Source organism: Saccopteryx bilineata, chromosome 7 (assembly GCF_036850765.1).
Source record: "Saccopteryx bilineata isolate mSacBil1 chromosome 7, mSacBil1_pri_phased_curated, whole genome shotgun sequence".
In the NCBI taxonomy this organism is placed as follows: Eukaryota; Metazoa; Chordata; class Mammalia; order Chiroptera; family Emballonuridae; genus Saccopteryx; species Saccopteryx bilineata.
This window is the reverse complement of record NC_089496.1, coordinates 72453237-72468970: the sequence shown is the minus strand read 5'-3', so window position 1 is coordinate 72468970 and position 15734 is coordinate 72453237. Positions and strand designations below refer to the sequence as shown.

The following is a 15734-nucleotide window of genomic DNA, read 5'->3' as shown; positions in this document are numbered from 1 at the left end:
AAAACCTTCCCAGTGTACACAGACATCTGTAAACTCTAGCAATTCTGCCCACCTGAGCATGAAGGTGTAAGTGTGGGTACTGTGCCTCCAGGTGGGAAGAAAGTAAGGCTGGCTCTGAAGGCACACAGGAGCTCCATCAGCACAACTACCTGCCTACCTCAGCTGTGTCATCTCAGCAGGGTGCTGGCAATGGCCTTGCCTTACTGCTAAGGTCATTACTAGGCCTGAACACAATTCTGGGCGTGGAAGCACTCAGTAAGCATGGAAAGCTGCCCATTCACAAGGGATCTTCACTATGATTTTCATTCTGAATCTCCCTGCTAAGCTAACTTGCCATGTCAAATTGGCATGGGTCCCTCCATTTCTCACTCACCTGTGCTGTCTCTGGCGACGAGGCCCTTAGAAAAGTCCCCAGGGGTGGGGGAGGTCCTGCTGTCCCACTTTACCATGTCAAGACCATTGCAATATTCCCATCTCTTCTGCTGCAGCTCCTGTAACCAGTAAGTCATGAGTTGATGATTAGGAGCCTAAAAAGAGAGAGGGAACAAAGTGTTATGGCCACCAAGAAGATGAAGGGCTTAAAAAAACGATGTTCAAAAAAACAAACAAAAAAACGATGTTCTATGAGAACAGACAACTCACCACTGAAAGGAAAAGTTTAGAAGAACAGGTCAAAGAAATTTCAATTTCAAGACTAGCAGCTTTTGCTCACAAGTTGCTTAAGCAAATAGCATTTTTTTTTTAAGATTTTATTCATTTTTAGAGAAGAGAGAGAGAGAGTAATGGGGAGAGAGAGAGAGAGAGAAAGACAGAGAAAGAGAAGGGGGGAAGAGCAGGAAGCATCAATTCCCATATGTGCCTTGACCAGGCAAGCCCGGGGTTTAGAACCAGCAACCTCAGCGTTTCAGGAGGATGCCTTATCCACTGCGCCACCACAGGTCAGGCATAAATAGCAATTTTAACATAAAGAATTTACCCTAATATAAGAAACCTATTTAAGTTCTAAAATTACAGTATGATAAGATACAACATTTTCCTCAAAAAATTTAGGAAGGATTGATATTCCTGCTGCCCTTTCACCCTGAGTGCTCCAAGTTCTGTCTTAAGAAATCACAAAGGAGTGGATACCACCCTGGCCATATCAAATCAGTAATGATATTTAACCTCTGCCAGCACCTGGAAGAGTGAAGAAAGGAAACTACAAATAAAACATTATCTGGAACATCCATTAAAATGGCTAATTTTTTTAAGTGAGAGGAGGGGAGAGAGACAGACAGACTATGCATGCACCCCTCCAGGATCCACCCGGCAAGCCCCCTAAAGACAATGCTCTGCCCATTGGGGCCATGCTCACAACTGAGCTATTTTTGCACCTGAGGCAGAGGCTTGAGGGAGTCATCCTCAGCACCTGGTCAACTTGCTCAAACCAATCAAGTCATGGCTGCAGGAAGGGAAGAGAGGGAGAAGGAGAGAGAGAAGGGTGAGGCGGAGAAGCAGATTGTCATTTCTCCTGTGTGCCCTGATTGGGAATCAAACCCAGGATATCCTCACGCTGGGCCGACGCTCTACCACACAGCCAACCAGCCAGGGCCAAAAATTTTTAAATTGACATCTTTAAATGAAAGGATATATAGACCACTAGAAACCTCATTTATTGCTAGCAGAATATAGATGGCAGAGTCTCTTTTGAAAACTGGCAGTTACTCATAAATATACAGTTCCCAAATGATCCAGCAACTCCACTCCTAGGCCTCAACCAAGGGGAATAAAACATATATTACACAGGCCCTGGCCGGTTGGCTCAGCGGTAGAGCGTCGGCCTAGCGTGCGGAGGACCCGGGTTCGATTCCCGGCCAGGGCACACAGGAGAAGCGCCCATTTGCTTCTCCACCCCTCCGCCGCACCTTCCTCTCTGTCTCTCTCTTCCCCTCCCGCAGCCGAGGCTCCATTGGAGCAAAGATGGCCCGGGCGCTGGGGATGGCTCTGTGGCCTCTGCCTCAGGTGCTAGAGTGGCTCTGGTCGCAACATGGCGACGCCCAGGATGGGCAGAGCATCACCCCCTGGTGGGCAGAGCGTCGCTCCATGGTGGGCGTGCCGGGTGGATCCCTGTCGGGCGCATGCGGGAGTCTGTCTGACTGTCTTTCCCTGTTTCCAGCTTCAGAAAAATGGAAAAAAAAAATGAAAAAAAACAAAAAAAAAACATATATTACACAAAAACCTGCATGCAAGTGTTCAGAGGCTTTATGCCAAAAATTGAAAACAAGCCAAATGTTCGTCACCTGGTGAACAGATGAACTGTGGCTTACCTACAAAATGGAATACTATTTAGCAATAAAAGGAACCACTGATTCACCCAACACAGATAAATATTAAATGCATGTGTGAAAGCAGCCAGACCCAAAAAGCTTTATATTATATGGTCCATTAAATGTCACATAAAATGTATGTGAAATTTTGTTTTTATTTATCCATTTATGTTTGAATCTATTAGGATACCATTGGTTTGTAAAACCATACAAGTTTGAAATGTACAGCTCAATGGAACACCATCAGCACACCACACTGTGCATGCTCTGTCCCAGGCAAAATCTTTTCCCGTCCCCATTATTTCCACCTCCACCCACACTCACCCCTTCTTTCTCATGTATGTGACATTTTTTTTAAAATTCATTTTAGAGAGGAGAGAGAGAGACAGAGAGGGAGAGAGAGAGGAGAGAGAGACAGAGAGAGAAAGTGGGGAGGAGCTGGAAGCATCAACTCCCATATGTGCCTTGACCAGGCAAGCCCAAGGTCTCGAACCAGCAACCTCAGCATTTCCAGGTCGACGCTTTATCCACTGCGCCACCACAGGTCAGGCCTGTATGTAACATTTTAAAATGCAAAATTATAAGCACAGAAAACAAATCAGTGGTTGCCAGGGCTTGGGATGAGAGGAGTGACTGGTTGCAAAGAGATAGCACATGAGAATTGTGGGGTGATAGAGCTGTCTGTATCCTGACTGGTGGTGGACATGTGAGTCTTCTGTCAAACTCATAGAACTATATATGACAGAGTGGATTTCATTACATGTACATTAAAAAAAACTCAACCAAGATGAGGAGGGAAACCAGAAAATAAACTAGCTGTAAATAAACTAGGAGGCAGGTATAAACCCCATAAAGGAACCCCGAGAAGGATGCCAGGGCACAATTGTGGGAACCTCATCAACACTGGCGTCCAGGGCAGTGAACAGACATCAGACACAGTGGTCCCAAGGTCAGAGGAAAATATGGATAACTGTTTTACACGCCTGACAGTATACAGCTACTGTCCACAAACATGGGACAGCCTCCAGTGCTATAACCTCGGGTCTTTCTAGTGACACTTGCACATGTAGTCCCAGGTAAGTAAAGCCACCCATGATAGGATCTCTGGGTATTTTACAGAAAATTCACCCACCTATGAGCTAACTGATCATTTTATCCATCAATCAACCAACATTTACTATAACGCAGGGGTCGGGGACCTATGGCTTGTGAGCCAGATGTGGCTCTTTTGATGGCTGCATTTGGCTCGCAGACAAATCTTTAATAAAAAAAATAATAACATTAAAAATATAAAACATTCTCATGTATTAACAATCCATTCATTTCCTACCACTCATGTTCATGATTGCGGGTGGCTGGAGCCAATCACAGCTGTCCTCCGGTACAACACCCAATTTTTATTGGATAATGTGTAATGTACACGGGTCGTTGTGAGGTCAGGAAATAAATTTCCCTCCTTTTAATCAAGTAGTCAGCTAGCTAATTGCAGAAACCCTTTTGACAAAGAAGATAGCTAAAAGAAAAAAAAGATGAGGAGTATCGTACTTTTCAGCAGGAATGGACAGAGGAATTCGCCTTTGTGGAGAGAGCAGGTTCTGCAGTGTGTCTAATATGCAATGATAAAAATTGCATCAATGAAACGGCCAAATATAAAGCGGCACTTCGACACACGCCATACTACATTTGCATCGAAATATCCAGCAGGGGACAGCAGGAAGAAAGCATGTCAAGAGCTACTGTGCAGAGTACAAGCTAGTCAGCAGCAACTCCGTGGTTGGACCCAACAAGGTGACTGGAATTCGGCTAGCTTTGCTGGTGCTTTAGTAACTGTGAGAAACAGAGAGCCATTCACAGATGGGGAGTATGCCAAAACATTCATGCTTGATGTTGCCAATGAACTTTTTGATGACTTTTCAGATAAAGACAAGATAATCAAACAAATAAAAGACATGCCTCTGTCGGCAAGAACTGTTCACGATCGTACCATCTTGATGGCAAATCAAACTGAGGCAACATAAGTGAAGGACATAAATGCACCATTCTTTTCTCTCGCTTTGAATGAGTCAACAGACGTAAGCCATTTATCCCAGTTCAGCGTGATTGCAAGGTATGCTGTCGATGACACACAAGTAAGGAAAGTCTTGCTGTTTTGCCTATGAAAGAAACAACAAGAGGGGAGGATTTATTCAAGTCTTTCACTGATTTCGCTAAAGAAAAAAATCTACCGATGGATAAACTTATTTCAATGTGTACTGATGGTGCTCCGTGCATGGTGGGGAAAAACAGAGGATTCGTAGCGCTTTTTCATGAACATGAAAAGAGACCCATCCTAAGTTTTCACTGCATCCTACATCAGGAGGCGCTTTGTGCACAGATGTGTGGCGAGCAGCTTGGTGAGGTAATGTCGCTGATCATTCAGGTGGTCAACTTTATTGTTGCCCAAACTTTAAATGATTGCCAGTTTAAAACACTGCTGGATGAAGTTGGGAATAATTACTCTGGTCTGCTTCTGCACAGCAATGTGCATTGGTTGTCAAGAGGGAAGGTGCTCAGCTCTTTTGCGGCTTGTCTGAGCAAAATCCGGACTTTTCTTGAAACAAAAAACGTCGAGCATCCTGAGTTAGCTAACACTGAGTGGCTCCTGAAGTTTTACTATCTTGTGGACACGACTAAACATTGGAACCAGCTCAATGTGAAAATGCAAGGCGTTGGAAATACAGTCTTATCCTTTCAATAAGCAGTGTTTGCATTTGAAAACAAGCTGGAACTCTTCATCACCGACATTGAAACAGGTCGTTTACTACACTTTGAAAAACTGGGAGAGTTTAAAGATGCATGCACAGCAAGTGTCCCTGCTCAACATCTTGATCTCCAGCAGCTAGCGGGCTTCATATCTAATCTCCTGCAGTCATTCAAAGCACGCTTTGGAGAATTTCGTGAGCGCACTCGTCTTTTTAAGTTCGTCACCCATCCACACAAGCGTGCAGTGGACAGCACCAACCTGAGTTATATCCCCTGTGTCTCTGTCAGAGATTTTGAGCTACAAGCTGCTGACCTGAAGGCCTCAGACATGTGGGTGAATAAGTTCAAATCACTGAATGAAAATTTGGAAAGTCTTGCACAACAGCAGGCAGAGTTGGCGAGCAAACACAAGTGGGGAGAAATGAAAAAACTTCAACCCATGGACCAGCTGATTGTCAAAACTTGGAATGCGGCCCTGGCCAGTTGGCTCAGTGGTAGAGCGTCGGCCTGGCGTGCAGGAGTCTCGGGTTTGATTCCTGGCCAGGGCACACAGAAGAAGTGCCCATCTGCTTCTCCACTTCCCTCCCTCTCCTTCCTCTCTCTTGTCTCTCTCTTCCCCTCCCGCAGCCAAGGCTCCATTGGAGCAAAGTTGGCCCAGGCGCTGAGGATAGCTCTGTGGCCTCTGCCTCAGGCGCTAGAATGGCTCTGGTTGCAACAGAGTGAAGCCCCAGATGGGCAGAGCATCGCCCCCTGGTGGGCATGCCAGGTGGATCCCAGTCAGGTGCATGAGGGAGTCTGTCTGACTGCCTCCCCATTTCCAACTTCAGAAAAATACAAAAAACAAACAAACTTGGAATGCGCTTCCCATCACATACCACACACTGAGGCGTGTGAGTATTGCTGTACTGACAATGTTTGGCTCTACTTATGAATGTGAGCAGTCTTTCTCACATCTAAAGAATGTTAAGACCAACCTACGATCAAATTTAACAGATGGAAGTCTCAACACCCGCATGAAGCTTAACTTCACCACGTATCAACCAGACTTCAAAGCCATCAGCAATGCCCTGGCCAGTTGGCTCAGTGGTAGAGCGTCGGCCTGGCGTGCAGAGGTCCCGGGTTCGATTCCAGGCCAGGGCACACAAGGGAAGCACCCATCTGCTTCTCCAGCCCTCCCCCTCTCCTTCCTCTCTGTCTCTCTCTTCCCCTCCCGCAGCCGAGGCTCCATTGGAGCAAAGATGGCCCGGGCGCTGGGGATGGCTCCTTGGCCACTGCCCCAGGTGCTAGAGTGGCTCTGGTCGCGACAGAGCGACGCCCCCTGGTGGGCGTGCCGGGTGGATCCCGGTCAGGCGCATGCGGGAGTCTGTCTGACTGTCTCTCCCCGTTTCTAGCTAAAAAAAAAAAAAAAAAAAAAAAAAGCCATCAGCAAAACCATGCAGCACCAGAAGTCGCATTAATGGTAAGAAGTACTTTATTCATCATTGGTTAGCAACAACATGACAACGTTATTAAAAAGAATTCGGAGACTTATTGTACTTTAACAGTGTTGGTCTTACATAAAATGCACACATTTACTTGTATTTAGTGTTAAACATATTGTATGGCTCTCACGGAATTACATTTTAAAATATGTGGCGTTCATAGCTCTCTCAGCTAAAAAGGTTCCCGACTCCTGCTATAACAGTTTGTCAGGAATAACAGATCCCTGGAATCAGGGGTTGGCCTCATGAGAAAAACAAACCAGTAGTTTTAAGAGTGTGTCAAGTGGCATAAGAGGCCAGAGGGGCGAGATGGGCTGCTGTGACTGCAGAGTACCAAGCAAACATCTAACAAGCAGAGGAGGTAGAGCAAGGCGATGGAGCTTGAAGCTCAGGAAACCTGCCCCCTTACAGATTCGAAAGGTCACAGTTTGGGCTTAATGTCAGACACAAAGGAGGTTGTATCTGTTGAATAATTAAGAAATGAATGAAGCAACACAGGAGCTTGGTGTTAAAGGAGAAGCAGGCAGTAGCCAGAAGGACAAGGCAGAGAGAAGAGTGTGTGCAAAGACCCTGGGGCAGGGACAGCATGAGGGGAGAGCAGAGGGGTATGGAGAGAGGAGAGGCTGGGGCACCCAGGGACAGGCCCAAGAATTTCTAGTGGGGCAATGCCATGATTATACAATGTCACTGCAACTGAGAAGGTGGATAGAGGATTCATGTCTGGGAGATTAGCCTACCTGTGAGTCCCAAGGTGCAGGGTAGATGGCGGGGGGTGGCAGGTTAGAGTGGAGGGATGAAAGGAGGGAGGCTCAGCCTGGCTCTGGGCAGGGAAAAGAGAAGCCAGCACTCCCAGAGGAGGGAGTGGAAAGTGGCTGGGAGACACTACCACAGCCAACATCAGAGCCCAAAGCCCACCTCATTCCCCTTTTCCACTCACAGGGTCCATATTGAGCCCCCAGTCTCCCACCCCCCAGCATGGAGAAATGTGTGTTTAGGAGGTATGTGTGTATGTGCGCACATGTGAGACCACCAGGGATTGTTCAGACACTCCCCTCGCCCCCCAGCCTGCATACTCGCCTCTATTTCTGTCTGTGCTCAGAAAACTGGGCACACACAGTGTCAGATCCCTCACTAACCTCTCCAGCTGTCTCCTATAATTGCAGGCACCATGAAAAATCTGCTTTTTATAAGAAAACCTTCTCCCTTTACATCTCTGAATAATAAATCTAACTAGGAAACAATTAGTAACCTCTTAATCATCTCTTACTGAATCCCTGGGGCAAAAGACGTAGATCACATGCTTTCAGTGTCTGACATATTATTCATGTTACAGAACTCTCTCTGGTCAATAAGGCAGACAAAACACCTCGAGACTGTGATTAACGGGTTCCTTTAAAAAAAAAAAAAGCAAAACTAGAAACCACTGAAAACATCTGACTTCAATCCCCAGCAGCTCATGAAAGGCTGGTGCTGTGAGCACATGGCCGGGGTGTGTGCTAGCAAGCATCAGGGAGGCAGGAAGGCCCTTCTCTGAGGAAACTGAAGTCCAAACACAGAAACACATACACGTTATAGGACAGGGCAGGACCAAGAGCAACCAAGAACAAAATATGGCGGAATCTGCAGAAATCCAGAGTCTGTGAGTTTTCCATTTAGTATCTTTTATTTAAACAGAGACTGAGTCCTATCAGGTGTAGAACCAGAAACTAGTGTCTTCACAGTCCCAGTCTCCCTTTGACATGTAAAATTCATCTAGATTTAACCTGTCCAACAGCCAGCTGCATGTGGCTACTGAGCATGTGAGACACAGCTAGTACTATATGATGAAATGTTTTGCATACACTGGGTTAAACAATACATGTTTATTAAAACTAATTTCATGTGTTCAATGCAGCTTTTTGAAAACTTAAAAGTGTATATTATGGCTTACATTGTATTTGTATTGAAAAGTGCTGGTCTAGATTATAATGACAAATAAGTTCCACTTTGAGAGCCAAGGTTGGTGGGAATGGCCTGGGGAACCCACAGGCCAAGAGCATGGGTTCTTGGGGTGTGGGGCAGCCAACACTACTCCCTTCCACAGAACTTTATGACTCAAGACAACTTCCTTCTTCAACTAAGCACCTCCACATCTCCCTCCACTCCATGCCAGTCATGTCCACAGATGCCAACTTTCTTTAAGGACCAAAAAGAATGAATCTGGCTGGACAGGGTCCCAGTTTTAGGACCTTTATCTGCTACCCTCTCTAAAAGTGGGGCAAGGAGGACCATCGAATAATCTGGGAGTTTTCTGCACTGAGAAAGCACTGAAATTGTCACCCCACACCACATTCACCAAGCACCAGAGGGGTTAGAGGCAGGACTGGAGAGGACCAGTAATTGCCCTGCCCAACCCAGCCCAACCCTAAAGGATCATTTAAAATGCTTGAATCCCAAATTCTGGAGAGTCAGACAGACACTGCACTCCTGCTAGAAGGGCAGAGACAAGGCCAAGCTCCACAATTCAGCAAAGTGAAAGCTGACGCCAGGCAAGCAGCTAGCAGGAGGCCTGGTGTCAGCAGTTCTGTCTGAAGGCTCCTGGGGCCAAATCCTGAGTCTCTCATAAGACTCGTGTCTCCACTCATACTCATCCTCCAAAGCCCAGGGCAAAAGCCATCTCCAGAGGAGGTTTCCCTGACCCAAGCCTGCAAGTTCTCTCCATACTCTGAACGGGGAGGTCATAGCACCATATAGCCCAGGGCAGCTTTCCATGGAGATAGGGGCACTTCCTGTGTGTTCTTCACTAGTCTGCATTCCTTGAAGACAGAAGCCAGACCTGCTGGCCTCACTGTGGTCCAAGACACCTAGCACAGTACCTTGAATACAGGTAAGCACTCAGAGACTTGACTCATCCTCTCCTCATGTTCAGCTACTGATAATGCTTCAGGACAGCTAAAATCCCGGTTCAAACTGGCACCAACCCCCACATGATAGACCAAATGGAAAGTCACTTTGGCAGTCCCCCTATACAGCTGCAAGAATGTACTGGGGGTGAGGGGACACAAGGACTGGGTGGGCACAGCCCTGATGTAACAGACATCTGCTGCTTTTAGGTGCCATCACATCAGGTGCCTGTTGAGAGAATGAAAATCAGGCCACCCTCATGCGGCCTGAGGTAGAATTTAGTCCCTGACATCTGGCTGAGAACCATGTGATGCCCCAGCTGCTCCCAAAAGCCAGAAGTCCTTTGTCTCCAATACCCAGAAGTCAACTCTTGGGAAGACAGGCCCCAACCACCTGACTCTTCTCTTGGACCCTAGGGGCTGCCTTTCCTCCAAGCTCAGCTCTCTCTTTGGTGTTCAGAAAAGTTCCACAATAAAGTCATTTGATCACAAGTTCATTCATTTTGACACACATTTATTAAGGGCCCACTCAGCAGGCAATGCGTTACTGGGAGAGGGGGATTAGAGCACACACAGGAGCCAGACCTCACGCCCTAACTTCATCCTTGCTACACAACAATTAATCCAACCTCTCTTACTCCCTGGGTCCCTAGCCCTTTTGTTAAAGGTTACCTATCAAAACTTAACACCTTTTAGCCTGACCAGATGGTGGCACAGTGGAGAGAGCGTTGGCCTGGGATGCAAAATACCCAGGTTCAAAACCCTGAGGTCATGGGCTTGAGCATGGTTCTCACCAGCTTGAGCGTGGGCTCACAGACTTGAGCATAGAATCACAGACATGACCCCATGGTCACTGGCTTGAGCATGGGGTCACTGGCTTGAGCAAGGGGTCACTGGCTCGGTTGTAGCCCCCCCCCCCCGGTCAAGGCACATATGAGAAAGCTATCAATGTATAACTAAGGTGCTGCAATGAAGAATTAATGCTTCTCTGCCTGACCTGCGGTGGCACAGTAGGTAAAAGCGTTGACCTGGAACACTGAGGTCCTTGGTTCGAAACCCCGGGCTTCCCTGTTCAAGGCACATATGGGAGTTGATGCTTTCTGCTCCTCCCTCCCTTCTCTCTCTCTCTCTGTCTCCTCTCTCTAAAATGAATAAAATCTTTTTAAAAAAAGAATTAATGCTTCTCATCTCTCTCCCTTCCTGTCTATCTTTCCCTGTCTGTCCTTCTCTCTAAAAAAAACCCCCAAACTTAGCATTTTTTAGCAGCTGTAACAATACTTATCTCCTTTAACCCACAACTCCATTCCTGGGAATCTCTCTAAAGTAATCCAAAAGAAGGAAAATGGAAAAACACCATGTACCTAAAAACATGTGTTCACTTACTTGGCAAATATTTATTAAAAGCCTAACTTAGGCCAACGTGGCGGTCAACACTAAGGACACGGAGCTGGGTGAGACCTGGTCAGTTCTTGCCTGAGACGATCCAAGTGAGCAAACAGTTTCCTTTTTGCCAGCAATAGACTGTTAGAAACATGTTCACAATCACAATCAAAATATGAACGCCTAAGCATACATTTAAGAAATCCTGCCTGACCAGGCGGTGGTACAGTGGATAGAGCGTCGGACTGGGATGCTGAGGACCCCGAGGTTGCCAGTTTGAGCGCAGGCTCATCTGGTTTGAGCAAAAGCCCACTAGCTTGGACCCAAGGTCGCTGGCTCGAGCAAGGGGTTATTTGGTCTGCTGAAGGCTCACGGTCAAGGCACATATGAGAAAGCAATCAATGAACAACTAAGGTGTCACAACAAAAAACTGATGATTGATGCTTCTCATCTCTCTGTTCCTGTCTGTCTGTCACTCTCCCTGACTCTCTCTGACTCTCTCTCTGTCTCTGTAAAAAAAAAAAAAAAATCCTCAGCCTGACCTGTGGTGGTGCAGTGGATAAATTGTTGACCTGGAATGCTAAGGTTGCCAGTTCGAAACCCTGGGCTTGCCTGGTCAAGGCACATACAATAAGCAACTACTACAAGTTGAACTTCCTGCTCCATCACCCCCTCTAAAATCAATAAATTTAAAAATCTAAAAAAAAAAAAAAAAAAAGGAAATCCTAACACATTATAGACACTTATCAATATCCAGTCAAAATTCTAAAAGGAGTTCTTCAAAGAATGGTAAGGAGATTATGAAATTCATCTAAAGTTTAACCTTTGAGAATTCTGAAAAAATAAAGGTATAAGGCTTTGCCCTGCATATTATAAAGAAACAATAATGAAACCAGCACTATTGTCAGAGAATCAAAACATAAGACTAAATACATAAAACAGTGATGTAGCATTTCAAATCAAATTGATGTGACAAGTGCTAATTATTAAACAATGGCATTAGGAAAATTGGCTAAAAATTTGGAAAGAAATGAATATATGTTGAATTATGACCTAGGCCATAATATAAAGGAAAATGAATTCAAATTTAATTCATGACAGTGTTGCAAGATAGTATGACCTATTTAATGGCCGAGGACTGTGGAGCCTAACTGTCTGGGTTCAAACTCCAGCTCTTCCATTTGCTGGCTGTTAGGCAACGTGTCTGGGCCTCAGTCCTTGTTAAAATGTGAATAATAACAAGAACCTACTGTTTCAAGACTAGATGACTTTTTTCACGTTAAGCTCAAAACAGTGCCCAGTGCATCGCACACTGTTAGGCACCCACTATCCACGTGCTCACCATGGATGAGATCTCACAGGCATAGTAGAAATTCAAAGCTGGGCCTATACTTCTTGCTATTAGGGCAAGAAGGAGAAGTGCATGCCCAGGACAAAATCCATCTTCTCAGCATTTCAGCAGGAATCAGAAGTTCCTCTATGGTTTTTCTCAAATAGTGAAATCCCAATAACCCCAGCACAGACAAGTTCAACTGAAAATCCTGCAAGCGTGCTGGCTTCATGCACAAGGACAACTCCCACATCACAGGCTAGTCTTCTGCACACCAAAGGGGGTCACCACAGCATGACCCCCAGGCCGTAAAGTGTACAGTTCTGCTCTAAGGACATTATAACAACAGACTGCAGTGAGCCCAAATATGGAGAAGAAAGATCATATCCAGCATCAGAGAATCACCAGGTCTGAAGTCCAAAGAGTGCCCTTGTCAGACTTTCCCATCATGCTCCCTGACATTCTCCTGTTCAGACACTCAGGTCTCTGTAACAGCATTCCAACTGGTGTTGCTGTCTTCAGTCTCCCCCCTCCAAACCCTATTCTTACACCTAACCATCAAGTGTTATATGTCCCACACTTAGAACTCTCTGATGGCTTCCAGTGCCCCATGGGATTATTGCCTCTCCCCCACACAGCAGGCACCCAGAAGCCAGCTTTCATGACCCCTGCTCCTACTGCACTAACAACTCCTACCTACAAACTCCTACTAGCTTCTCAAACTCATTCAGTTCATAGATCTCATCTACTAGGCCATCTGATGTCCCTTACAGAGCCACTCACTCACCCCTCCAAATACTACATGTGATGACACAGCAGCTCAGTCATCACTTAGGATGTGAAAGGATCAGGGCCTACCATGTTTACAAGCTGAAAGGCTGGTGGCCATGAAGAGCCACAGAAAGGTGGAGACACAACTAGATGGGGGAAGTCTGACATCCTGTGGGAAGAAGTCCACCCACATGCTGCTCAGAATGAAGGGATTTTTATTTCTTATATCTAAGAAAGGATATCTGGATTTCCGAGCTGTGTCTAAGACAATTCTTCCATAAGCAATAAAAAGCACAAGAATATTGGAGGCAACTTGATAATACAAAACGAAACTCAGTTAAAATAGATTATAGCCCTGGCCGGTTGGCTCAGTGGTAGAGCGTCGGCCTGGCATGCAGAGGTCCTGGGTTCGATTCCCGGCCAGGGCACACAGGAGAAGCGCCCATCTGCTTCTCCACCCCTCCCCCTCTCCTTCCTCTCTCTCTCTTCCCCTCCTGCAGCGAGGCTCCACTGGAGCAAAGATGGCCCGGGCGCTGGGGATGGCTCCTTGGCCTCTGCCCCAGGCGCTAGAGTGGCTCTGGTCACAACAGAGCAACGCCCCGGAGGGGCAGAGCATCGCCCCCTGGTGGGCAGAGCATTGCCCCTGGTGGGCGTGCCGGGTGGATCCCAGTCGGGTGCATGCGGGAGTCTGTCTGACTGACTCTCCCTGTTTCCAGCTTCAGAAAAATACAAAAAAAAAAAACAAAAGAAAAAAAAAAGATTATAATCCCAGGTTGATCTAGTTCCAAGTTTTCTTTTAAGTGTTTCAAAATCACGAGCCTAGAAACAACCGCAAGAGATCTGTCCTAGTACTAATGGAGAAAAATGTAATTTTTCCCTTAGAAGGTTTTGAAATCTTGTGTTTCAGCCCAGTGACTGACAATGAGAAGGGAAACGACACTGGATCGTCAGGCTCCTCAGGGCTGATTGCAATTGCATGAACCCTCATCCTCCAGTGACCATGATAAATTCTCATTTTCTATCTTTTTAAAATGTCATCTTATCAGCTGCATACTCATTTATAATAATTATTAAAATAACTACATGGATTCTAATCTAAATCTCTTCAAAAGACTAAGCAAGAACCTAGACCCCACAATCATTTTCCATAACAACTTGAGTCGGAGGGGGTGGCCTTTCCCCAGGAAGATAACCCACTCCTCATCTGCTCTGGGAAGTGACAGTCTGAGCAGTTTTGCCACCTCTAATAGTCAGCATTCTCTTAAAAAGCAAACACGACCCTGGCTGGATTGCTCAGCGGATAGAGCATCAGCCCAGCATATGGACGTCCTGGGTTTGATCCCCAGTCAGGGCACACAGGAGAAGCGACCATCTGTTTCTCTTCCCCTCTGTTTCCCCCTTCTCTCTCTCTTCCCATCCTGCAGCCAGTGGCTCAATTGATTTGAGCTTGGCCCAGGTGCTGAGGATAGCTTGGCTGGTCCCAGCATCCAGCCTTAGGAGCTAAAAATAGCTCAGATGATTCAAGCATCAGCCCCAGATAGGGTTTGCCAGGTGCATCCTGGTCAGGAAGATGCAAGAGTCTGTCTCACTATCTCCTCTCCTCTCACTTAAAAAAACAACAACAAGCAAACACCTCAAGAGAAACGCCATTTCTTGGACCCATCTTCAACTAAACTTTTTAGCTTTAACAATTTAATAGAGTTTAACAATGCAAGGTAACAGACTAGGAGAATAAAGCCTACAAATAGAACAGAGATAAGCCAAATTCTAGGAAAGGGGCAATAAGGAAACTGGGCTTGTGAGTGGCCAGGCCTCAGTGAAGCTACCCGGGTGACAGATCTCATCCAAACAAGGTCAAGGACCAGGCCACTCTCGGGGCCTGCTCTTCCTGTAGGAAACGTGGAAGCCTGTCCAAATGCTTTCTGTTTCAGAAAAAAAGGAGCACGTGGCCTCCAAGTGACCACAGACTACATTCCTATGGCTCCCTATCAGCTCTGCTCTTGCACAATAAGAGGGAGCCAGGGTTTATGAGCTCAGGAAAATAAAACTCCTGCAGCCACAGCCAGCAGCTTCTTGGACCACCTCTGCCTGCAATGGTTTCCACACCCCACACAACACTGCACTGCTCTGGCTTGGTGTTTTTTTAACTTAAAAGTAGGGCACATGAATGACTGACTTAAAAAGTTTTAGGAACTAGGGTCTCGGAGGGAAAGATTCCTAGGCCCCACACAGCAGACATTTCGGATGCAGGGGCCTTTGGTACCAGAAATCTGCCTGGCCCATTAGTGAATTACAGGAGTGTTTGGGAAGCATGCTGCTTCTAACAGTCTTTTAAGGTAGAGCTGGTGTCTCAAGACAGTGTCAGGTGGTTCTCCTATCCAGGAGTCGTCAAACAAACACGAGACTGGCCCACCATGAAAGCTGGAACACCCACTACTGGGTCAAATAAAGGCGCAATTGGCCCACCATGAAAGCTGGAACGCCCACTAGTGGGCGGTAGGGACCAGGTTGACCAGCACTGCAAAAGTGGGCGGTTTTTATAAAAGGTTTGACGACCCCTGTTCCCTTCTGTTATTCATCCCTCTATGGGTGGTAGGTCAGGGGCTCTAAAGTCCTACCAGCTATTGGGTGGTGACAATCACTAAAACTCACTCTTTGAGAGAGACCAGTGCCCTCCAGGAGCTCCCTCTGAAAGCCCCTGGAGGGACCCGAGCATGTGGTGGTATACCAGTGACCAAGTGACTGCATGGGGGACAGAAACCTCAGGGTCGTCGAGGAATTGTGGGGAGGGATAACAGGCTGAAACCACTGTCCTGGAGCACAGAAACTTGGGACTGCAAAG

At 46.5% G+C, this 15734-nt stretch overlaps 1 protein-coding gene across 1 annotated transcript in view; it reads right to left on the bottom strand.

The window, feature by feature from the left end:
• The window catches only part of TBC1D2B (TBC1 domain family member 2B), a 74680-nt gene that overhangs the window by 48494 nt on the left and 10452 nt on the right, over positions 1 to 15734 (bottom strand). Inside the window, exon 2 of the mRNA XM_066239758.1 lies at positions 374 to 527. Coding sequence (XP_066095855.1) covers positions 374 to 527 — 154 coding nt within the window. The remainder of the gene's footprint in view (positions 1 to 373; positions 528 to 15734) is intronic.